At 39.8% G+C, this 24,596-nt stretch overlaps 2 protein-coding genes across 3 annotated transcripts in view; both read right to left on the minus strand.

Moving 5' to 3' along the window:
- LOC122666184 (thylakoid lumenal 29 kDa protein, chloroplastic-like) overlaps positions 1 to 24,596 on the minus strand; it is a 70,974-nt gene that overhangs the window by 11,192 nt on the left and 35,186 nt on the right. Inside the window, exons 7-9 of one of the 2 annotated variants that reach the window (XM_043862325.1) lie at positions 18,041 to 18,178; positions 11,887 to 12,021; positions 11,157 to 11,278 (exon numbers count right to left, since the gene is read on the minus strand). In XM_043862325.1, coding sequence (XP_043718260.1) covers positions 11,168 to 11,278; positions 11,887 to 12,021; positions 18,041 to 18,178 — 384 coding nt within the window. In that variant the 3' untranslated portion in view covers positions 11,157 to 11,167. Of the gene's footprint in view, positions 1 to 11,143; positions 11,279 to 11,886; positions 12,022 to 18,040; positions 18,179 to 24,596 lie in introns of those variants that run through there. The other variant, XM_043862324.1, reaches the window with a different exon arrangement.
- LOC122664443 lies at positions 883 to 1,518 on the minus strand. Its single transcript, XM_043860254.1, has one exon. The coding sequence runs from the start codon at positions 1,516 to 1,518 to the stop codon at positions 883 to 885; it is 636 nt and encodes a 211-aa protein (XP_043716189.1).

Below are 24,596 nucleotides of genomic sequence, written 5' to 3' on the forward strand. Positions count from 1 at the left end.
TTGCCCATTTAACAAGCAGAGCAGAGGTGAGGAGTCCGTGGGAGATGCTGATCCAGAACCATGACATGAAGAACACGATCATCTGGGTGTCCCAAACAATGGTGCCAACGATCATAGGAGGAAGCAGATGCCAAGTTTGCAGAAGGAGGGGAGGCAGTGGACATGGTATATAAACCATCTTTACTGGGTCCGGAAAAGAGAATCGCCTTGGTGACCAGATCCTTCACAAGAAAAAAAGGAGGAGTGAAACTCAAACAATACATGGTTATCACGACAAAATTTTTGAACAGAAATTAAAGAGTTAGTTAGGGAGGGGACATGAAGAACATCAGAAAGTAAAAAAGAGCAATTAGAAGAGGGAAGAGATACTGAACCAATGTTTACGATGGGTAGACTAGTACCATTACCTACTTGTAGCTGATTGGTACCTGCGTATGGATCATATGTAGTGAAGGATTGGAGATCAGGGGTGGCGTGGTGAGTGGCACCTGTATCAGGAATCCAATGGGCAGGGACGTGGGGCTGTTGTGGAGGGACGATGGAGGGGGGAGGGTTATGGATGGAGGGTTGAGGGTTATGGGTGTGGTATGCGATGGGTTGGGTTGATGGTCGAGGGTAAGGGGAGGAGGGTGACGGGGTAGGGAGAAGGGGTGGTTGTTGATTGTTGTTGGAGGATTGCTGGCGATAATAGCATGAGGGACCCTGATGGTTGGTGTGGCCACATATGGTGCATGGGCTGTGCGCGTAAGCATTGAATCGTCCAAAACCACGACCACGACCCTGACCTCTAGAGGTGCCACGGCCAGCAGAGGGAGAGCCAGAGCCGCGGCCTTGTTGGGTGAGATTGGCTAAAGCGGCGGCAGATGGATCAATAGTTGCACATCATGAGGTGATGAGAGACTCATGACTCATGAGGAGCCCATGAAGTTCAGAGTAAGATAGCGATGGTTGGCGATACATCATGGTAGGAACGACGGATTGATATTCTTCTCGTAAAGACCGGAAGATAATGTTGATGTCCTTTATGGGGAGCGGCTTGCCTGCGGCAGCCAGTTCATCGAAAAGTTCCTTTGCTCGATGGACGAATTGAGAAATGGTTTCATCATGCTTGTGCACCAAGTTTTGAAGTGCAAAGTTGAGGGCAAGTATGCGTGGAGTGTTGGGATTGCTAAAGGCTGTTGTGAGGGCGTCCCAGATCTCTTCGCTTAGACGACCAACAGCCAGTGGTAGAGCATCTTTGTCAAGAGAGGTGATAAGGAGACTCATAATGGCGGCATCTTGAACACGCCATTCTGCTGCTTTCTCAGGATCATCGGGGCATGGTTTGTCGCCAATAACATAGTCATAAATGCGATGTCCGATTAGGTAAGGGACAACCTGCGTGTTCCAGTAGATGTGATTTGTAGAGTTGAGTTTGATTGAGAGAAAGTGATGAGCACCCGAGCCAGGTGTGGGGGGTGCAATGGATGATGGGGGAGGGGCGGTGGAGTTGACAATGAAGCTGCCTTGGTCGGCCATGAAGTCCAATCGTGGGAGGGGAAAAAAGAAGAACTAGTTAGGGAAGGGGAACTCGTTTGAGCATCTAGCTCTGAATACCATGTTAGAAATCAATAGTGTATTCATTAACCTTGATTATCTCTATAGTAATGGTAGAGTATATATATATACAGGAGATTACACTGTGATCTTATGATGAGATCCTAGGGAATAATACACAATAGGAAATTAGGTATTACAAAAGATATTATCACATGTGATAATGCTGTGTATGGTAAGTCTTCATATCTAAGGAAATGCCACATATGATAACACTGTGAATGGTAAGTCTTCATTGTAAGGGTATTTATGTAATATCCCTTTATATGTTCTAATATAATCCTACTTGTATTAATGCCCAGGCTGTGAGGGGCAATCTAGTAATTAGCCCATCTGACCTAAACCCTAGTTTTCCTATATATACTAGCTGGAGGCAGCAGTCTGGGTATTCCAAACTAGATACTCAGGGTGTAATGCTTTAAGCAACCTTGTGCTTAAAACCCTAACCCTAACAATCTTAAAGCATTAGGATATTTGTTTCCCTGCGATCAAGATCAGCTTTGGATTTTTTGGATTCACAATTTGTTTTTGAGAGATCGGCCTTGGTGTTCATCATTCACGATTCCAAGATCGGCTTCGTGTGTGTTGATCGATTTATGGTTCGTTGTTCTTCAATCACGGTTCTGCTCTTGAAGTTCGTTTTCGATTTTTTTTTCCTTCATTGATTAAATAAAGGAAAGTGTGTTGGATTTTTTGGATTCACAATTTGTTTTTGAGAGATCGGCCTTGGTGTTCATCATTCACGATTCCAAGATCGGCTTCGTGTGTGTTGATCGATTTATGAGTCAATCACGGTTTGTCTTTTCTTGTGACAAAGCTTTAATCAAACTTTGATTTGATCGAAAGGAAAACAAAAAGGAAGTTCTAGAGAAATTCAAAGATTCAGAATTTGAAGCCAATCACTCCTTTTGTTCCGCTGCTGGTTTCTCAGACGCACTCAAGTTCAGGAATTTGCTGAGTTCTCATTGGAGTGGGACTATTTTATTTAGTGACGCCGTTGCATCGCTGTAATCTTTTCCTCCATCGTCTGAATCCAGGGTTCTCCATCTCAGGTGTGATCGTTCTTTGAAGTATTTATTTTTTATTTTTACTTGGACATATAAACAAATCACTTAACAATGGAGAAACATGCTGTTCCAATTGAGATGATCAAATTGGAAAGCTTTAGTGGCTCTGAGTTCAGTTCTTGGAAAAGGAGGACTCGGTTTGGACTGAAGTACCTCAATATTTTCTACAATCGTAGTAAATAAATTTTCCGATTGTACGGACCTAATCAAGCCCAATGGATAAGTGACGAAGACTTTTGCAAAGACTACCTATTGAACTCGCTGTCGATAATTGGCAGAGACCTATAGTAAATATGAGACTGCAAAAGAGATTTGGAAAAACCTAGAAGCCCAATTCAAAAAGGAGGAGGACCTATCAAAAACTCACTTGGTTGACAAGTTTATGGACTTCAAGTTTCAAGAAGATAAGGAGATACTTCCACAAGTAACAGACTTTGAGAACTTGAGAACAAAATTGAACCAAGAAAACATCCCCGTTGTTGATGCATTCTTAGTGGGTGCAATTATCTTTAAGTTACCCTCTACCTGGCATTCCTTTAAAACTGAGATGCACAGAAAGAAAACACAAGTGGGGCTGGATGATCTCAAACGGTTCATTAGAATCGAAGATGAGAACAGAGTCAGGAATAACTTGGAGATGGTGAAACAACAACAGGCATCTGCCAATTTGGTTTCACAACCCCAGAAATATCCTAGGCAGTCCAAGCCACCTAAGAAAAAACCCCAACAGTTGGAGGCCAAAAAGACTAATTTTAAAAAGAGGGGCAAGTGCCGCAACGGTGGAAAGTGGGATCACTATGCATCTGAGTGTAGGGGTCCTAAGAAAGGGAACACTGACACACCACAGAAGGAAGTTCACATGCTGGTGGACAAGACTGAGCCTACTAACTTTGTTGCCATGGTTGGCAAGGGTAAGGGGTTGGCCAAGACATCTTCGATTGGTGGTTAGACTCGGAGCGACTTGTCATGTTTGCAATAGCAAGGACCTCGCTCACCGATGTTGTTCAAGTAGCGAGACCGTCATCAGTTGCAAATGGAGACGTCGTGGAAGTGGCTCAACAAGGGACAGCGAACCTGGTTCTATCATCAGGTAAAATATTAACTTTGAAAAATGTTAAAATCTTTCCTGATTTTGAAAAGAATTTAATTTCCATTGGAATTTTGCTTGATGCTGGCATGTCTATTACTTTTAGTAGTGGTAGAGTAACATTGTCTGTTAACTCCTTTTATTTTGGATGTGCTTATAATTTGAATGGTATGCTTAGGTTGAGTTTAGCTAATGAGACAATAAACCAGGTTAACCATAATTCACTTGATCCCAAAATACTACATTGTAGGTTAGGACATGTGAACTATAGAAAAATGCTCAAACTAGCTAAAACTCATAATTTACCATTAGACACTTCAATTAGATTTAACAGATGTGAAGTGTGTGCTCAAACTAAAATAACTAGAAAACCGTTCAGACCGGTTTCTAGGAGCACTCAACTTCTTGAACTTATACATTCTGACATTTGTGACTTTAAAAGCTACACAACTAGAGGAGGTCGGAAGTATTTGATAACATTTATAGACGATTTTTCTAGATCATCATTTATACCTGTTAAAATCTAAAGATGAAGCTTTTGAAAAATTTAAAATTTTCAAGAATAGGGTAGAGAATCAGTTGAACTTGAAAATTAAAAGATTTAGAAGTGATAGGGGAGGAGAATACAAATTGACATAGTTCAAGGAATTTTGTGCCTCTGCAGGCATAATCCTTGAAACTACTGCTCCTTACTCACCTCAATCAAATGGCATAGCTGAAAGAAAGAACAGGACGTTAACAGAGATGTTAAACTCCATGTTATTGACAGTGGTATGCCCTCTTGCTATTGGGGAGAAGCAAGTGTTGATTGCAAATCACATTCTAAATAGACTACCACATTCAAAACTGACTTCTACACCTTATGAACTATGGCATAATCATCCCTGTAGATATGACATTCTTAAGGTTTGGGGCTGTATAGCTTATGTTAGGATACAAGACCCTAGGAGACCTAAGGTGGGAACTAGAACAAACACTTGTGTATATCTAGGTTGTGCGAAGAAACGATCTTGCAGACCGGTTTTGGATCTATCAACCAATGTGGTGATAGAATCTAGGGATGCTATATTTTTGAGGATAAATTCCTTAGAGATAAAGGCCTGACCTTGCTTGGTTTGACCAAGTGGTTACGAGAATCACCTTTGGAATCTGAACCAATTGTTTCGACACTACTCCCACAATGCTCCTTGAATCGAATCTAGAAGAGTATCTACTAGAGATCGAGTACCCAAGAATTTTGGTGAGGATTTTGTGACCTACCATTTAGAGGCTGATCCATCCACCTATAAGGAAGCGATGAGATCTAGGGACTCCTGTTATGGAAAGAAGCCATTGATGAGGAAATGAGCTCTTTAATGCAGAATGAGACCTGGCACCTTGTTGATCTGCCTAGAGGGGCCAAGACAATAGGGTGTAAGTGGGTACTGAAGAAGAAACTTAATCCGGATGGGTCTATAGCCAGGTATAAAGCACGATTAGTAGCTAAGGGCTATAAACAGGTGAGAGGGATAGATTATTTTGACATCTACTCCCCGGTCTGCCATTTGGCAACAATAAGGATTCTTCTTGCCATAGCATCTATTGAGCACTATGTTGTGCATCAAATGGATGTAAAAACGATTTTCCTTAATGGAGACCTAACAGAAGAAATCTACATGAACCAACCTGAAGGGTTTGTCATGGAAGGTTCGGAAAAAAGAGTTTGTAAATTAAACAAATCTCTCTATGGTCTTAAACAAACACCTAAATTGTGGCATGAGAAGTTTGACAAGACAGTAAAGAGCTTTGGTTTTCAAACCAGCAACTCGGATAAGTGCCTTTATTTTTTGTCTGAGTCAAACAAGGTCGCGATTATTTGCTTGTATGTAGACGACATGTTGATTCTAGGTTCTGATCTCTCTGTAGTGAGTGACATTAAAGAAATCTTGTCCAAAGAATTCGACATGAAAGATCTTGGTGTGGTAGACACCATTCTTGGGATGAGAGTAAGCTTAGTGAGCAAGGGATCACCCTTAGTCGGACTCATTACATTGAGAAGCTACTTTCTAGTTGGGGATACAGTGATTGTAAACCGATTGAGACACCCTATGACTATAACAAACGGTTGAAACCTAACACAGGTGACATCGTGAATCAGTTAGATTATTCTAAACTGATTGGTAGTCTCATGTATGCAATGAGTTGTACTAGGCCAGACATAGCCTTTACGGTAGGCATCGAGTCGTTTCACTAGTAATCCTGAAAAAGAGCATTGGGATGCCCTATCGAGGTGATGAGATACCTTAAGGGTACTCAAGGTTATGCTTTATGCTATAATGGACATCCTCCAACTTTGGAAGGATATTCGATGCATCTTGGTGCTCAGATTTGGGAGACAAAGAGATCCACCGGTGGTTATGTATTTACACTAGGAGGAGCATTGTAGCATGGAAATCCAAAAGACAGACTAGTATTGCTCTGTCATCTATGGAATCGGAACTTTATGCTCTAGCTTCAGGGAGATGAAGCAGAGTGGATAAAGGATCTCGATCATGGATATTCCATTGAGGAGTTTTAAGTTAAACCTCTATATCTATATTCTGTGATAATCAAGCAACCAAGACGATTGTGAATAACTCACTCTTTAATGGTAAGAGGATACACATCAGGCTGAAACAGGCTATGCTGAATTATAGAACAGAACAAGGGATTATCACTTTGATTGATGTGAGATCGAAGGATAATACGGCAGATGCCCTTACAAAGGGATTGAACAAAGATCGAACATTCAAAACTACAGGGGAGATGGGGTTAAAGACCATTTAGTCAGGTCTTAACCTAACCCAATATTATTTTGAATTATTCGAATCTCATCTAGCCTTGGTAAGCATTCGGACGTTTACATGTTTTCGAGATAACTTAGTTAGGTTACTAAGTATGGGGGTTTGTGAAACCATTCCAAACTTGATGGTGTAGCAAATTTTCATGTGAAGTCTCCTTACTTTGTTATTCCACAAAGGAATATGAAAAATGTCTGATATGTTTCAATGATATTGTGCTAGTCTTTATGTCATTCCAAATTTGATGACATGTCTTTCATAGTATGGTGTACCATTCCAAATTTGATGATACAACATAAATCTATGACTGATATGACGAATACAGTATTCCAAATGGAAACATGGTATGGTCCTTATGATAGAGACTATATAGGATCGAGTTCTTGTAAAGAAACTTGATGATGATGCTTATTGTTTTTGATTTACCTTCAGCCATATATGAGATGTACTAAGTTCTTATTGTTGAACTACATACTATTGTGCAAATGATTGAATTCATAATATCTTATGAAATTCATATTTGACAAATTACAGAGAATGGCGAAGATGGAGGAGAACGGTTGAATCTGGATCTCGATGAGGATGACTTACTTGATGAGTAAAGTCACATGGATTGCAAGGACTTTTCCTTTTGATTATTTCTTTTGGTTTAGCCACTTGCATGTGGAACTTCGGATTTATTGTTGGGTTTAGTTTTGATCTAAAACCTTTGTTTTATTTCTTGAAGTTTACTTATTTCTTATTTGATTTATTGGATTATTGATATTCAATTTATATTGATTCAATTACTGATTGAACAATGGTTCCTATACATGTGTAATGGATATATGTAGAACATAGGAGGAGATTGTAAGGGTATTTATGTAATATCCCTTTATATGTTCTAATATAATCCTACTTGTATTAATGCCCAGGCTGTGAGGGGCAATCTAGTAATTAGCCCATCTGACCTAAACCCTAGTTTTCCTATATATACTAGCTGGAGGCAGCAGTCTGGGTATTCCAAACTAGATACTCAGGGTGTAATGCTTTAAGCAACCTTGTGCTTAAAACCCTAACCCTAACATTCATATCTAAGGAATTGCCTCATGTGATAATGCTGAAAATGGTAAATGCATGGTAGTTGGAGAGAAAATTGGGAGAGAGAAGATCTCTCGGTTGTTAATGAGAAATGATGCTTGTGATGATGACATGCAAGAGGAGTAAATGAAGAATAAAGACTAGATGCATAAGACAAGTAAACTCAGGAATCTTTAACACAGTAAATGAAAACCCAATATCGACCCACCAAACTACAAAGATGAAAGAGAAGAGACTCACTGTGCTTTCTTTTCTGATGATTCTGACTAGTGAATGTATAAAACAGAATATCACCAATGAGAAGGGCGCGCCTTAATAGGGACGAAATCAACGGCAAATTTCAAATACTGCTACCAGCAGAGACAACAGACGTCTTCTGTAAAGAGAAATCAACTTGATTCCAAAGAAATCAGAACTGGCCCGTAACGTCTTGATTCCAAAAAATCAGAGCTGGGCCGCAGCAAAGTGAAGAATATGAACCATCGCACTTGATATAAAGAAGCGAGAACATGCATCGAGGATACGTAGGTAGCTCCGCTTCACCCCACCAAATCACAGGAAAAACTTAGAAGACCAGTGATAGCCAGCATCGTCGTAGCTTAACTGACGCTTGCAGGAAAAGGCGGTGGAGAGAAGGAATAAATCCCAGAAAACGAAATGCAAAGCTTAACTAGCAGCCTTGGAAATATAGTTCGAGCCAAGGGAAGCAACAAATGAGACGCTAAGGTGAGAAGGACGGAAGACCAGTAGGTTGCCTTGGGATCAGTTGGCTCCGACAACGGAGAAGGCTAGAACAAAAAGTCTAGGGAGCTCCGCTTGAACCTTGGTTCCTCCGACTTACTCATGATGAAAAGATAAGTAGTGATTTTCTTTGCAAAATCACTACTATTTTAATTCAGAGATCTTGACTGCAAAAATAGTGAAGTTAGACAATAGTTTTCATGCACGGTCTGGAATAGAGAAGGTCGTGCGAGCCTTTTGGTGTTTTGTTTTTTTAAAACCAAACTCGGTGAGTTTGGCAAGACTCGACAAAAAAATTGAATCAATGTAGAATCGGCCCGCCTTATTATTATTGATTTTTTTACACAGAACGGGTCTTCACGACTCTTGACCAAGAATCCTGTTTTTTCACCATACTCAGATAGGTCAATCGAGTCAAAACCTGATTTTCCAACAATGGTTTTGATTAGATGGGACCCATATAATATTGAATTATTTGAAAATGAGATTTGAGCATCAAATGGACTTACATGTTATAACACGTGTGAATATGGGGCTTGTAATTGATACAAGGGTTACCTGTGACAGGAGATGAAACCCAATTGAGATTTGGGCATCATACTAATTTATTTTAATGAGAAATAGGGGTCATAAATCATATCAAACACATCTATTTATGTTTATGTGTCAGATAAACATAAATTTAAACTATACCAAAGAGAACATAGTAAATATTTTATTTCCATATTGTAAATCTTGAAGGACCTTGAAATTGCATACATGGTGGTTATGGGATTATTAAAGTAAATCTAAATTTTGTGTTAAGGCAAATTAAATTACATTTGATGTGATAGATGTGGTATATATATATAAATCTTTCTCCCATTTCTTCTTATAAATCTATGTACTCCCCTTGGGCAGTCTAATTGATTGGTTGGTTTTTCGAGTTTTCTTTAATTGGGATTTAAAAATAGATTTAGTATTGTAATATATTTTGAGATGGAGATGGAGACAATGTTTCAAAAGGAGGCGGAGATTCCTTTAATTGGAAACAGAGATGAACATCGACTTTCTAACACCTACATCACTTATTGCATGAGACACATAATTATAATATCATAATAAATAAATTAATTTTGATGAATGAGAGCAATGTTTTGGATGATACATTACTCTCTTGCATCTTGGAATTTTCCATCTCATAACTGGCCATTTATTTCGTTTAATTTGCATGTGATGTATATCATATTTCTTTATCATGAGATGTGTTATATGTGTTGTTTGTTTTAATTTCTTTGTCATGAGATGTTTTTTGAATTCACTGACTTATTCCCTCAATTACAAAAGCAAATGTGATATGGGGATTCTTAACGGGTAGTAAATCCCACGGTCTCTTGTTATCAATGGGCATAGAAGTTTTGTAGATCAACTCTCGCAAATGTTGATAGGAGAGTGCCTGGGTTATTCGCCAGAATGGTATACGTTCATCTCTTATGACACAGGTAATGGGCACAATGTTGATTGGAAGAGCACTACAATAGTTGGCATCTCTCACAACGATGTGATTCATTATGAGATCATGGCTATACTGCACTCTTTTTTTTTTTTTGGTAAAAATGATTATACTTGACTTGAGCATATATCAGCCGATAGGAACTGGGCATGCTACTTAGGTGGCCAAAAGTATTGGAAGCCACAATGTGGATATCTTAGTCCATCCAATCAACATGTGTCCAATGACTTCCAATAGTGGTAAGTTGTCCACATAAGGATTGTCTTGTTCCAATTCACATGCATATGCTTTGAGAAAAGCGTGTAATGTGAACCACCATTGATTTAATTTCGTCCACTTTGTATTTGATGGTTTTCCGTCGTACCTATTAATTCATAATTGTACATGTTTATAGATATTTCAATGTGTCAACCTCTACCAATACTACCTTGACTGCTCTTACAAGTTGCACCATAAACTAACTAGACCTAATTACATCGACTAGAGTTAGGAGTATTAATGTACTCCTTACTACTAAAGAAATTGCCTCTATCCTGGAGAAAGATTCTCCTTCCATTCTTCACTATGATGATAATGAGGAATATCTACCATCTTCTTCTAAGCCCAAAGGCAAGAAGAAAGAAGAAGAATGCCAAGAAGAGTAACCCAGAAGAGGGTTGGGTAGAGAAAAGGAAACACACGAAGGGAAAATGTTTCCATTTTGGAGAGGACAAACATTGGAAACAGATCTACTGCTCTTACCTGGCCTCTTTGAAGAAACCGAAAGATATACAAAAAAAAAAATGTAATTTTGATTCCTTTATCCCTTTTGAATAAAGTTTGTCAATTGAATCTACTCTCATGATTGGTGGACTCTATATCTACTACCCATATTTGCAATATGTTGCAAAGGTTCAAGCTGATAAGAAACTTGGACAAGAAATGAAGTACGTCTCAGGATGAGCACTAGAGCTAAGGCAATGGTGATGGTTGTAGGAACTTTTTCTTTAGATTTTGAACATCAGTTTTAGTTTCCAGTAAATGGTTGGCCATGAAATAGAATTCAAGGAGTGATTTAAAAAGTCAGATTGGCAACCCCAATCCTCCATTTTGCAAAAATAAACCATTCACCGAGAGATTCAGATTCCGACTCTAGGTGTGCAAAAATGAAAGCTACAATTACAGTTAAAATAGCCTAAAGTTAATAACTAGTTACAGATAGCACTTTATTGAACTCATCTTTAAGTTAACAACTGAAAAAACCGACTCTGCTGAGTGGGTGCTTCTTCTTCAGCAATCTTAAATTCTATAACTTCAATTTTGTTAAATCAACCTTTGGGATAGGATATGTATAGGCCTCATAGTTAATTTGTTGGCCCAAGCAACTAAGTTTTGTGAGGGTAGTTATAAGGTCAACCTGTCGAAAGATGCCACAAAAAAACAAATTGTTATTAGTTGTGATACTATAAAATTTGACAGGAAATCTTCACGCTTTTCCACTCCCCCTCCCCCTCCCCCTCCCCCATTAGTTCTTTCCATTCCAAAAAATGTATGAATCAGTTCTACAGCCTAGAAATCCCTGCTGATGCAAATTAATTTTGCAAGATATGTATAAATTTGTGATGGTTTACTACTATAATCTGTCAGGAATGATGGTAAAAAGCTCGAATTAAGCTTCAGCTAGGCTCTTTCAGCCTCATTAGCACCCAATTTTGGCATGCCTTTGGGCTTCACAAATAAATTTGTTGCCTCAGTTCCAGTCTTTACAAGCATATGGTATATTAGCAGGGCCACCTATCCAAGCTCTAGACTGGCAAAGACAATTGGGTCTGATCTATTGTAATGGAGCATCCTGAATTGTCCCAGGAAAGCTGGGTCAAAAAATTTTCCTCTAGGGACCAAATGCAGTGACACCAACAGCATTCAGGTTCTTCAAGTTATCTAAATTAATAGTGAATTGAAAAGGATCTACTTCCTCTATTTGTCTTTGTGGTATGTTGAAAAGAAGACACAAATTATGCTTACCTCATAGTCTGTCTGAGACACTGTTTCACGGCTACGTTGGTATTTCTGAACCCATGGCAAAACAACTGGGTCCGAAGCTAATAGACTTTCAATTGCCATCTGATCAGGACCTAGGAATGCTGACATAACAGCTAGCTGCCCCCCCCGAAAAGAAAAGAAAAAAAAAAAGTCCCGTAAGCAATGGTCAAGATAAAGACTGCCATATTAATGTTAGAAATATATACCCAACAAAAAGCAAAAAGAAAATTAACCAAAAATCAGCAATCCTCTAAACAAATACCACCATATTAATGTTAAGAGATATATAGCCAACAAAAAATTTGACTAAACTAATATTCTATATTTCTATTTCCATACATATCTTCACAAAGATTATTATTGTATGTTGTACTGTTGTCAATAATTGATTTTAATAAACCTGAGTTGTTCTTAACTGATAGTAAAGATTGGACACCAACTCTGATTAATGTTGACATGTGTTCAGACAAAAGAGCCCATATACTAAACATGGTCCCCATTGAAACGCTTTAATAACAGTGAAATAATTTTTATCTCCTCTTTCAGTGAGAACCAATGACACAATCTTCTGCCATTGCTGAAAGTTATGACTACCTTCCAAATTCTTGGAGCTAAGAAAAGTAGAGGAAGTGGATACAATCTCAGTCACCATTTTAGAATCATTTTGTGAGTCACCCATCACAAATCAACAATAAGAAAGTACCAGAAAAATATCTAGCAGTAGTCCTCCAAATAACAAAGCAGATGCAGCAGAAAATACAAAACAGTCCCAAATAAAATAGCAGCCAGTCCAACAACCATTAAACAGCCCCAAATATTGATAGATATCAATCTGAAACAAGAACTCCGCCGCTGCCAGTTCAAATAGACAAGCAAACATGCCCCCCCCAAAAAATATCAATCCACAGGATGATATTCACATCAAATTCCAAAAAAATCCAGCAATATCGACCATAAATGTCGATCAAATCTCAATCAACATGCAACCAAAAAATAATAAAGGACATCGAACTTGATTGGGTGATATTTCGATGTCTTCAAGCCATCATAAAATTTTCGAAACCTCAAAAGTGGGGTGAAAGCACCCCCTACTGCAGAAAACGAACCGAAGAACCTTCAACACTCAATCAAAGTTTTGTTCCTCTTGTTGTTGGATGTAGAGACAATGAAGAAAGGAGAAAGCTTGAGTGAAGTGTGTACGAATCAATCAGATTCCTCTGATACCATGTAAATAAAGAGAAATAGGTAGATAGAGAAGAGAAAAAGAAGAAGAAGAAGAAGAGATAAAGAGAGAGCCAGAGATCGGCAGCACTCTCACGATGAGAGAGGGCCTGAACAATGATATATATAGAGTGTAGGGTGTACAGGGGCAAATCAGGAATCAAAAAATACAAGAAAAGAAAGGAGGGAATCCCCTCTAGGTATTAGCACCAGAATATCTGATGCTAACCCGAGAGGGATATTCTCTTGTTTAACAGTCTATATAAACCCTATTAGGTAACAATGAATGTAGTGTGCTTGAAGCCTTAATCATGGCTTCTGTCAACATAAGCTAGGATGAAACTATAATGATTCTAACACAATCCTCATAGCTTTTATGATTAGGAAAATCAGCATGTGTATCAGTGAGATGCTTCATGAAAATCATTTTTCTATTATCATCTATACAGATTGAATTTTAAACATTGTTACTATCTATTTTGATAGATACAGAGAAATAAACGGAAGAAGAGATTTTTAATTTCTGTACATATCTATGCATGTACAGTAGAGAACCTTATCTAAATCCACCAAAAGAATTAACAATAAAAAATAAAGAGATTTGGAAAAATTAGGAGTAATAAATCTAGTGAGTGTCTCGAGCTGGGGATGGACCATGTAGCCGACCCCATTTAGTTGGGATAAGGCTGAGTAGTTGTTTGTGAATGGAATAGATTCTCAATAGGTAATCCACTTCCCGAATAGGGTGAATATCTAGATATTTTGAGATGTTCTATTGTGATTGGACAGAAACTCCAAGCTCAGTGGCATGTTTGCTCAATAGTTTGCAAATGGATTTAAAAATATTAATATTTATTGATAATTATATTTTAAAAGAAGTTTTTTAAAAAAATTTGTCCAATTAATATCAAGATTCTTTGAATAAGCTGTTTCAATGGACTAGGGTGGTGACAATAATTAATTCCATACCCTAATGTCTGTCTCGCTATATTGTTAAGTGGGGGACTAAAATGTACCAAAACTATTACTATGGGAGGATTATTAGTTATACCCATCTTACAGAGCACTTATGAGTAAATAGTTTTATTACTAAGATTGAGTTAGATTCATAAATAATAGTTCTATTTAATAGTTTTGAGTTTGACTCACATAAGGCTACCTTGGTAGGATCACTCAATCAGTTCCCATCACTTGGCATAAGACTACTACAGAGATTGAGATATGGATTAATATAGATAAGCAGTGGGGGTGGGGGGAGAGGAAGCAGTCGACCATAGCTAAAGGGCTCTTAATTTTTGTCCTGTGATTTGGCAGACAGCTGTTGGATTTATTTACAATTGATGTGTGCCCATCAAACCCAATTTAATGTGATTAAATTAATAATTGCAATTTTATTATGTGCTTTTTGTAATTATTCTGATAATGCGCAATTGACCACTTTTACTATTATTGTTCACAACTATGGGTAGAATTGGATGCTCTTATGTTTTCCTCAATAGGAATTGGCTCAGAAATATAAATGCGGGCACTTTAAAGTGTTGAACATTGAACCATAGAAATTCCCAAATGGTTCACAGCCAGTTGTTTTTGCAATGGGAATTTTTGGAAGGAAACTGATTACAGCTAGCTACTACTAAAGACTAAATCACAATAGGAAACTGTTCACTACCATTTCACCTAAAAGCTCGAACTATTAGGGAAGGGCAGGATAAATGTATACATCAACACTCCCCCGCACGTGCAGGCCAAGATCCCATGGTCCTTGCACGTGGAGCTCTCGTGGCATTTCCTTCACGCGGCACCAAGGGAGAAGAAATGTCAGGAAAACTCTTCCGATGCACTTCCCAGGAGTTGGAACACTTGACCTCCCTGCTCTGTTACCATGTGGAATTCTGTGAATACTGGCTTGTGAACAATGTGCTCACAGCCTCTTTATTTATAATAGGAGGAGGAACATTCCAGAACTGGTACAAAGACAATAATACCCTTGTACTCATTAAAACAGAAACTAAATTCTACTTACCGTAGGAAAGAATTACAATAGAAATAGGAAAGAATAACAATTAGAATCTAAACTACTTAGCTAACTTATCCCAATGATAGAGAGAGCCATGGACCCCCATGGGGCCACAAACCGAGACACATAGACATACACTTTAACACCTATAAAATATAAAGTGCTAAACTCTGAATGAATTGCTAAACTGGATGCAGATGGGTATTCGTTTGAAGTCCTATGCAACGTTGGACCTTTTTTTTTTTTTTTTTTTTTGGGTGAATAAAAATTTCATTACTGAAGAAGGAGAAAGAATACAAGGCCCCAAAAAAGGGGGAGAGAAACAAAAAAGCCACTCAGTAAGAGGGCTGGTAGGGACTAAAGAGACAGAAGAGAGACCCCAGGATACAACAATGTGCCTGTTCCTTGGGGAATCAATACAAGAAGGAGGAGCAAATGATAACTTGGTTTTGATTTCAAGGAAATGGAATCCCAAATCTGGTTGTAGGACTGAGATTTGGAGGTCCATTTCCTGATATTACGCTCCATCCAAATATGGTTAAGGGCAGCACAGAAAGCCATCTAGCCAACAGAGTCACAGATGGAAGATCCTCCAAAAGTCATATCAATCCATATCCACTCACGGGAAAAAGGAAGGATTCTTTTAGGTGAAGGCCCGCATTTGGCCAGGATACCTTTCCAAATAGCAGAAGCAGTAGGGCAGCTAAAGAAGAGATGATCTAAGTCTTCCATATTGTTCCAACAGAGGCAGCAGTTGGGAGGGACAGAGATCTGGCGGCTGATGAGGAAGGCTTGAGTAGGAAGGCAGTTCGAGAAGATCCTCCAGGCAGTGAAGCAGTGGCGGGGGATATGATGTCTGAACCAAAGAAGCTTCCTCCAAGGGACTGAGGGGCCTCTCAAGCGGACTAAGTTCCAAGCTGCTTTGGTGGTGAAGGAGGTGGAATTGTTTGAGGACCAGCAGATACAATCTCCTCTGTTCGGAGGCCTTCTGGTGATGAGGTGAAGGTCATTCCAAAGGAGATTCAGCTCAGGAATGGAAGTAGAAGGAGGGGACCAGCCAGCCTGTCCAATGAAATCAGCAACCAAGGAGAGCCTGTGGAGACCCGAGGCATAGATGGTTCTGGGAGTGACAGAGTGAAGGAGAACCCCTCTTGGGTGCCAGTGATCCAACCAAAGGAAAGAGGAGAGACCATCACCAATCTGAGAGCGAATGGAGTGAATCACCAAGTGACGGGTGGCAAGAATCATACGCCAAACCCAAGAAGAGTCTGACGATGCTGAAACAGTCCAAATAGAATCTTGATGGAGGGGCCCCGAGTAGATCCAATCAACCCAAATGCTCTTCTTCTTTGAAGTAAGCTTCCAGATTAGCTTGATGATGCCTGCAGTGTTCACATCTTTGATCCTTCGGATCCCCAGACCACCTTCCTTCTTAGGTAAGCAAACAGAAGCCCAACTGAAGGGATGGAGAAATCTAGAAGAGTCGTTGCCCTTCCAAAGGAAAGAGGCGAGGAGGGATTCCAAAGACTTGATGGTTGAGCGCGGGAGGATATAGATACCAGACCAACAGATGTAAGAGGCCTCCAAGACTGATTTGATAAGAACCAACCTGCCTGCATAAGATAATAACTTACCCTTCCACAATTGAAGTCTTTTCCGAATCAGGTCCAACATAGGGGTGCAATGGTGAGCTGAAAGCCTGGCAGGGATCAGAGGCAGCCCAGATATTTGACTGGCAGATGACCCTCAAGGAAACCTGATTTGTCAAGAAAGTTTACTTTGTCCATCTCAGAGACACCAGCAAAAAATAAGAGAGACTTGGCCGGATTGGTGCAAAGGCCGGAAAGCTCATGGAAGTGTTGCAGGCAAAGCAGTATAGACTCAAGCGAAGTAATGGAGGCCTTAGAAAAGATCAAAAGGTCGTCAGCAAAAGCCAAGTGAGTCAGCTTGAGAGTCTTACACTTTGGCAAAGGAGAGATGAGTTGCTGGTCGGTGCACAGTTGGATTTTCCGAGAGAGAACCTCCAAAGCTAAAGCAAACAGATAAGGAGAGAGGGGATAGCCTTGACGAATGCCCACCGAAGCACCAAAGTATCCCGCCGGGCTGCCATTAACCAAAATAGAGAACATAGGGGAGGAAATGCAGTATTGAATCCAATTGACAAAAACCAAAGGAAATCCCATCTTCATCATCACTTGGACTAAGAAGTCCCATCTGAGAGAGTCGAAGGCCTTGTGAATGTCAATCTTCAGAAGGATAGAGGGAGAGTGATTCTTTCTATCGAATCCTCTAACAATATCATTGCAAAGGAGAATGTTGTCAGCTATGTTCCTGCCAGGAATGAAGGCTGATTGGTTGTCACTGACCAAAAGATCCACTACACTTTTAAGCCTTTGAGCAAGGATCTTGGCAATGAATTTGTATAACAAATTGCAGAGGGCAATGGGCCTGAAATCCTTCATAGAAGAAGCTCCCTCCTTTTTTGGTATTAGGCAAAGGAAAGTGTGGTTGATACTTTGTGAAAGAGACTATACAAGGGCAGTTTGTGAAAGAGACTATACAAGGGCAGAACTTACAGCAGTCCCAAAAAAATAAGATCCATTCACCAATTGATTTCTCAGCTACATATTTATCTATTATGGCAGTAAGATTTGCTAATCAAGTAACTGAGGAGCCGACAAAACAACGGATAGTTAGACCTTGGTGTGTTATTGGGATAGTATCTTTCTGGATTGTAGCCTGCATTGCTAGTTTATTTGGTTACAATCCCTCAAAAAGGGTTGCACTACTTAGTAGTAGTACTACTATGTATCAAAAACAGAGAGGCAAAGATGTTAAAATTATTACCAAACAGAAGTGTATAGTGCAATTATGTTAAAGAATGACAAGACAGAATACCTGGCGAGGGCCAAAGCCAATAGCAGAGAACTTATCTTTCATTTCCTGAACTGATGCCTCCTCCCATTGCGGTACCCTCCCATCTGGATCTGGTTCATTCGCATCCATCCTTCCAAATTGTCTATCAAACAATCCCCACTGTTCATACAAGACAACCATTTATGTTTCACTCTTATACTAACACTTCAAATATTTGGTAAAAGAAAATTTGTTAGAAAAGAATATTCAGAAACACATAGAGACACATGAGTTGCTATGGTTTTATTTACTTTAGCATATTATATTTTTCCTGGGTTTTATATAAAAGTGAAAAAAGACATGATACGTGTTAAAGTTCTCCGTATGTACCACAGGGGGTATTCTTGTCATATATTCTCCTTCTCAAAGACTTTTGTGTGACCTCACATAAGTCCTGTCCTTTATTTCAATTATGGTTTGTCTTTTCTACTATAAATAAAGGTTACTGCACAAGGTTAGGATATTATGTTTAACCGTGACTCCGTGTATCAACCACTATAGGATATATCTTAACTTCCTTAGTTTGGATTTTCTATTATGGAGTCCTACCTTCAGTAAACATCTAAAAATCTTTGTATTATTGGAATCTTATATCATGTGGAGTCCTTCCTTGTATAGAATACTTGGGCACTACTCCTTGTAGCAAGTTCCAGACAGCGGTACCCAACATGTGAAGGACTGTAGCCTAAAATTACACTAGGAGCAGACCAAAACTGCATTTTGTGCTTGTTATAAGGGCGAAGGAAAGGAAAACACAGGCAGCCAAACACCCACAGGAACTTATAATCAGGGTCTCTATTGTAAACAAGGGCAAAGGGAGAATGATTAATGATCACACGATGGTATCCTATTATCCCAACACCGTTACATCAATGATCTTCTCAAGCATGCCAGAATGTCTGATTGCAAGCCAATTCACACACCCATTGCTACCACTACTGCCCCATCGACCATAGGGGGCATGTTATTTTTTGATGTCACCAAGTATAGATCTATAGTCGGTGGCTTGCAGTACATTACTCTTACTAGGCTTGATGTGGCCAATGCAGTTAATCGTGCATGTCAATTCATGAACAATCCCACAGGAGGATCATTGGACATTGGTTAAACGTTTATTACGGTATCTCAAGCATACCTGCACTCATGGTTTACTTATTAGTTGGTCTTCAAATTTTCAACTTCAGGCATTTGCGGACGCTGATTGGGCTGGGAGTTCTGATGATAGGAAATCCACTGGTGGATATGCCATTTTCTTGGGAATAATCTTATTTCGTGGCCCACTCGTAAGCAACCCACTATGGCCAGATTGTCCACTGAATCAGAATACAAAGCCTTGGCCGATGCCCCAGCTGAGTGTTGTTCGATGGCTATCACTGAGAGGAGGGTGAATCAGTGATCCAATTCTTTCAATTTCTTCCCCACTGGCACTAGTAGCAACTAAGAGGATCTGAATACAAATCACAAAGTTGTGTACACACCCCAGCAAGACTCAAAGGCTCTACCAAGTGTGTACACCCATCCTACAGCCCACACACTTCAAATGCAAGATAAACAAACACACAAATCCACGCGCACAACACAAGCTATACGTGGTTCGGCAAATTGACTACATCCACGGAGCAATGCCACTATGGGCTTCGTATTTGGTCAATACTCAACTTTTGCTGCACCTACAGCTAGGAGCAACCACACCCAAATTTTTCTCAGCATAGAACTAAGAGGGCAAGTAATGCCAGTACAAAATAGTACCCACTGCCTGAGAGCACCCACTCCCAGTATTTAGCACCTACTAAATACAGTACAAAAAAAAAAAAACAATAGGGTTTTGGGCTTATAGCAATGCCCTATAAGTAAACACGAGCTAGAATAGGTATATAAACAATATTCACCTATTTCTAGCATACATCGCTAACATGGATAAAGCATAAATAAATAAAGAGTGATAAGAATGCTTACAACCCTCACATAGGAGGTCTGAGCTTTACTGAAATCAGTTGGAGCCCACTGGAAGTATCAACTCTGTCCTTTGTGGAGAGATTTGAGCTTTCAAGTAAGCAGTGCCATGAGGGGACCACAATAGCTCCTTTCTTCTTGTCTTCTTCCTCTTCTTGTATTTTTCTTCTTCTTGTATTTCCTCAAAAACACAATCACAACCCCACTTTCTTCATGAACAAGGCTTCAATAAACAATACTCCATCTTCAAAACATTTGAGAAAATAAGCCTTAATCCATCTAAAACAGCCTTCAATTTATCAATCCAAAGCTTGAGAGAGAGGAGTTCTTTCCACAATACTCCCGGCTGTTTTCTTCTCTATCATAGAAAATCCCAAAATTCAATCTTCAAATAAGACTCAATGGCAGAAATTGTAATTCTTGAGATAAGAAGGGGCAATCCAATAGCATGGAAAAGTAACTAAGGAATATTCAATCTCATCCATAGGATGCTTTCAAGATGGATGGACAAGATTGAAGGAGAAGGAATCACTTAAAGCACATTAAGTGCACATGGGAATTAGTCCAATGGAAATGATAATGTATAGCTCCACACATCCCTTTTCTATGCATGCAACCCATAAAAGCTTGCAAAAAGGAATTTTCAAAAGACCTTTGAGAACCCATTTGAAATTCAAAATTCAAGCACAAATGGGAGACACGATTGCCTTGGTCAACAAGTTTTGCTTTTTGAAAGAGTCATCATTACAACTCCATTATCTCTCCAACTTCTTAAATTTCAAATGACCCCCTTGTTTCACTTATTTATGCCACTGTAGACATAACTATTAGTGATTTGCATTTAAACCCCTGAGATAAAAAACTGAACAGGCATAGCTGGCCGAGAGCATGATTGAGTTCAAATCAGTTTCAGGTTTGCTTCTTTTTTGCGCACCCATACGAAAAAATTCATAACTCCCTCGTCTGACATCGGATTAACGAACCGTTTGAACCGATGGAAAGGGGACTCGACGAACTAACTTTCTCCAGTTCATAGCTTTTCCAAAATCTGCCTCGGGACTCACTGAAAAATCCCTGAAAGTGCCACAGCCGCGGTGACCTGTGAATTAGGACACAAGTATGAATCCATAAGCCACCAAACACCTCCAAACACTTTGTATCACTGCTGCCCATGCTTGCAATGCTCTGAACTGCTACCAACAAAATTTCATGAGCCACTGGACACTGCCAAAGCTTCAAGACTGGCCATCTCATCACTGCTCTGCCCTTGGTTACCAACAATGACAACCTGTATGCAACACTGAGTTCACATGGCTAAAGTCCCTTTTTCACGAGCTGGGTGTCTCTTTATCAGATCCTCCAATCCTTTGCTGTGACAACATTGGCGCCACTTATCTCTCCGCCAACCCAGTCTTTCATGCACGCACAAAGCATATAGAAATTGATTTTCATTTTGTGAGGAATAAGGTGGCCAAGAAAGAACTGCAGGTGCAATTTATTTCAACCAAAGACAAGCTTGCTGACATCTTTATGAAAGGTCTTCCTACGGCCCATTTCCAAGGGACAAGCTACGGATTCAAAGCTTCGAACCCCCACCTTGAGGTGGCGTATCAACCAATATAGGACATATCTCAATTTCCTTATTTTGGATTATCTATTATGGAGTCCTACCTTCAGTGAACATCTACAAATCTTTGTATTATTGGATCTTATATCACGTGGAGTCCTTCCTTGTATAGAATACTTGGGCACCTCTCCTTGTAACTCTATAAATATTATCTGCTGTAGAGAATACCAATTGGTGAAATAAATCAAGTTTTATAATTCTAATACCATGAGACTGTTTTCTTCCTTAGAGTTTCTCTCCTTATTCTTCTCTTCTCCTTTCTTACATAACCAGTACCTGTTATCTTCTATTTTGAGAGACCCACCAAGGTATTCTTTATTGTGGTGTGCAGCCACCAATGCTGCCTTGGTCTTTGTTAAATCCTAGTTAATAGAAGATGAAGAGCTAGGGTTTCTTATGCTGATGAAGCTTGATATTTGCATATGAAGGAGTCTATCTTTGGAGGAAATCTTTTATCTATGCGCATGGAATTTCTGCCCTATCCCTGTACAATTTTTTATCTCCTATCTGCACGGGCATGGTTGCTGACTGGCCTTCCTATCTTCTTCTATGTCCAATGAATGGTATTGCGATAATCATGTGGAAGGCTGATTGTCTGTTCTTGGTCACCAGATCTCATTTCTGCAGTTCTTGGTTACCTACTATTTTTGTAACAACGCCATATATTGAGATCCAGCCGTTGGATCAGTTGGAAATGGTGTAAGAATCGAATCAAGAGAGGAGATGAGAAGGTAGGAGGTGAGAAGAGGAGAGAAGAAGATGTGCAACCGAATATTGGGGAGAGAAGATTTACGTGGTTCAGAAAAACCACCTACATCCACGGAGAGTGATCCAATTTCACTATGAATCAAGAGAAGAGACAATAGTACAATCCTTGTGATTTGGCACCCAAACCCAAGCACCCATGTACACCCTTCTCTCATCTCCCATTCACTCAACCCACTTTTACCTTGGCTCCGTGCTTAGTCCTTGAAAACATGTTGCACCAACATTGTACCACTTGGACTCTCCCTTGGATCCTCACATTTTGGCTCTTCACTTGGATCAACACTAGCCTCACTTTAGAAGAGACATCTCCCTTTTATAAGGCTCATCACAACTTAGTGGTTTTCTCTCTCCTTAGAGAAAACCCACTAACTCTCTCTCCTCTTCTACCTTGTTGAGCAAGACTCATTTTCTCTCTCCACAATGCTTGTTCAACAAGATTTGACTTTCTCTCTCCTTAGAGAAAGCTCACTCATACTTCTTCCAAAGAGACTCTTAGAAAATTCAACCAGGCATAGTGTCTTCAACCACCAAAATCACTTCCACTTTCTTGGAAGTTCCAATATAGTTGAAGACCCAACTCCTCCACTCGAAGACTTCACCTCCTTGGAAGACTCCACCTCATTGGAAACCTCCAAAACTTGGAAGACTTCACGTCTTGCACTTACTTGGAAGACCAATCCTTGCAAGCATCCACTCATTCTCTTTCTTCTTCTCATGGTAGAGAAAATCCACTTCACACACATCCCCAAGTGACCCACTCATATGGCACTTGCACACATTGACTTGGCCCCATAATGGCCCAACACCAATAAATTCTCTACCTTCTCCATTAGCCCATCTAGACCATTGAACCGAACCTTTAACCGGTCTAGATAAAAGAACAAAACCCAACAATCTCCACCTTGGCTTTTATTGTAGCTACCTTAAAGACTTGTCGAAAAAACCTATTCAACCGCATTCTTCAACCTACACACCTCTAGTACTAGTCCCTCGAATGGTTTAACACCTATCATTCCGGTCTCATTTTTTACCTTGCACATCTCTAGTGCTAGTACCTCGAATGGAGAACCCTCATCATTTCAGCCGCATTCTTCACCCGACACATCTCTAGTGTTAGTGCCTCAAATGGCCAAACCTTCATCATTCATGCCCTTCTAGTCCCTTGACCACCATCTTCACTACGAGGAGGCATCCTCTTTCTCAAACCATTTTGTAGGAGTACCCATCGCACCTTTCCTTTCCCATCCAACAACATACAACCTTCCCTTGACGATCCAAGGAAACACCCTCCATTCCATTTTTTTTCAAGAACTCTCCTCCACCACTCTCAACAACACCGTGCTTTCTCACCATCGACCTACTCCAACCCAAACTCGATCGCTAACCATCGGCTTTGATACCACTTGTTGGGGTTATGAAAACAACTTTCTCTTTGCGATGTGAGCAACGCACGAAACCGGTATGCGCTAGATCAACTAGAACAAACAAAAGAAAAGAAAAATAAACAATCACAATCACAATCACACAAGAGACAAGAGATTTACGTGGTTCAGCAAAACCGCTTACGGCCACGGAGTGTGATCCAATTTCACTATGAATCAAGAGAAGAGACAATAGTACAACCTATGTGATTTGACACCCAAACTCAAGCATCCATCTACACCCTTCTCTCATCACCTATTTACTCAACCCACTTTTACTTTGGCTCCTTGCTTAGTCCTTGTACACACGTTGCACCAACATTGTACCTCTTGGACACTCACTTGGATCAACACTAGCCTCACATTGAAAGAGACTTCTCTCTTTTATAAGGCTCATAACAACTTAGTAGTTTTCTCTCTCCTTAGAGAAAACCCACTAACTCTCTCTCCTCTTCTACCTTGTTAAGCAAGACTCATTTTCTCTCTCCTCAATGCTTGTTCAACAAGATTTGACTTTCTCTCTCCTTAGAGAAAGCTCACTCATACTTCTTCCAAAGAGACTCTTAGAAGAGTCCACCAAGCATAATGTCTTCAACCACCAAAACCACTTCTACTTTCTTGGAAGTTCCAACATAGTTGAAGACCCAACTCCTCCACTTGAAAACTTCACCTCTTTGGAAGACTCCACCTCATTGGAAACCTCCAATACTTGGAAGACTTCACGTCTTGCACTTACTTGGAAGACCAATCCTTGCAAGCATCCACTCAT

Source organism: Telopea speciosissima, chromosome 6, assembly GCF_018873765.1.
Source record: "Telopea speciosissima isolate NSW1024214 ecotype Mountain lineage chromosome 6, Tspe_v1, whole genome shotgun sequence".
Taxonomy (NCBI): Eukaryota; Viridiplantae; Streptophyta; class Magnoliopsida; order Proteales; family Proteaceae; genus Telopea; species Telopea speciosissima.

Excerpts from the sequence above, each read along its gene's own strand:
- LOC122664443 (XM_043860254.1), bottom strand. The coding sequence starts at position 1,518 with ATGGCCGACCAAGGCAGCTTCATTGTCAACTCCACCGCCCCTCCCCCA.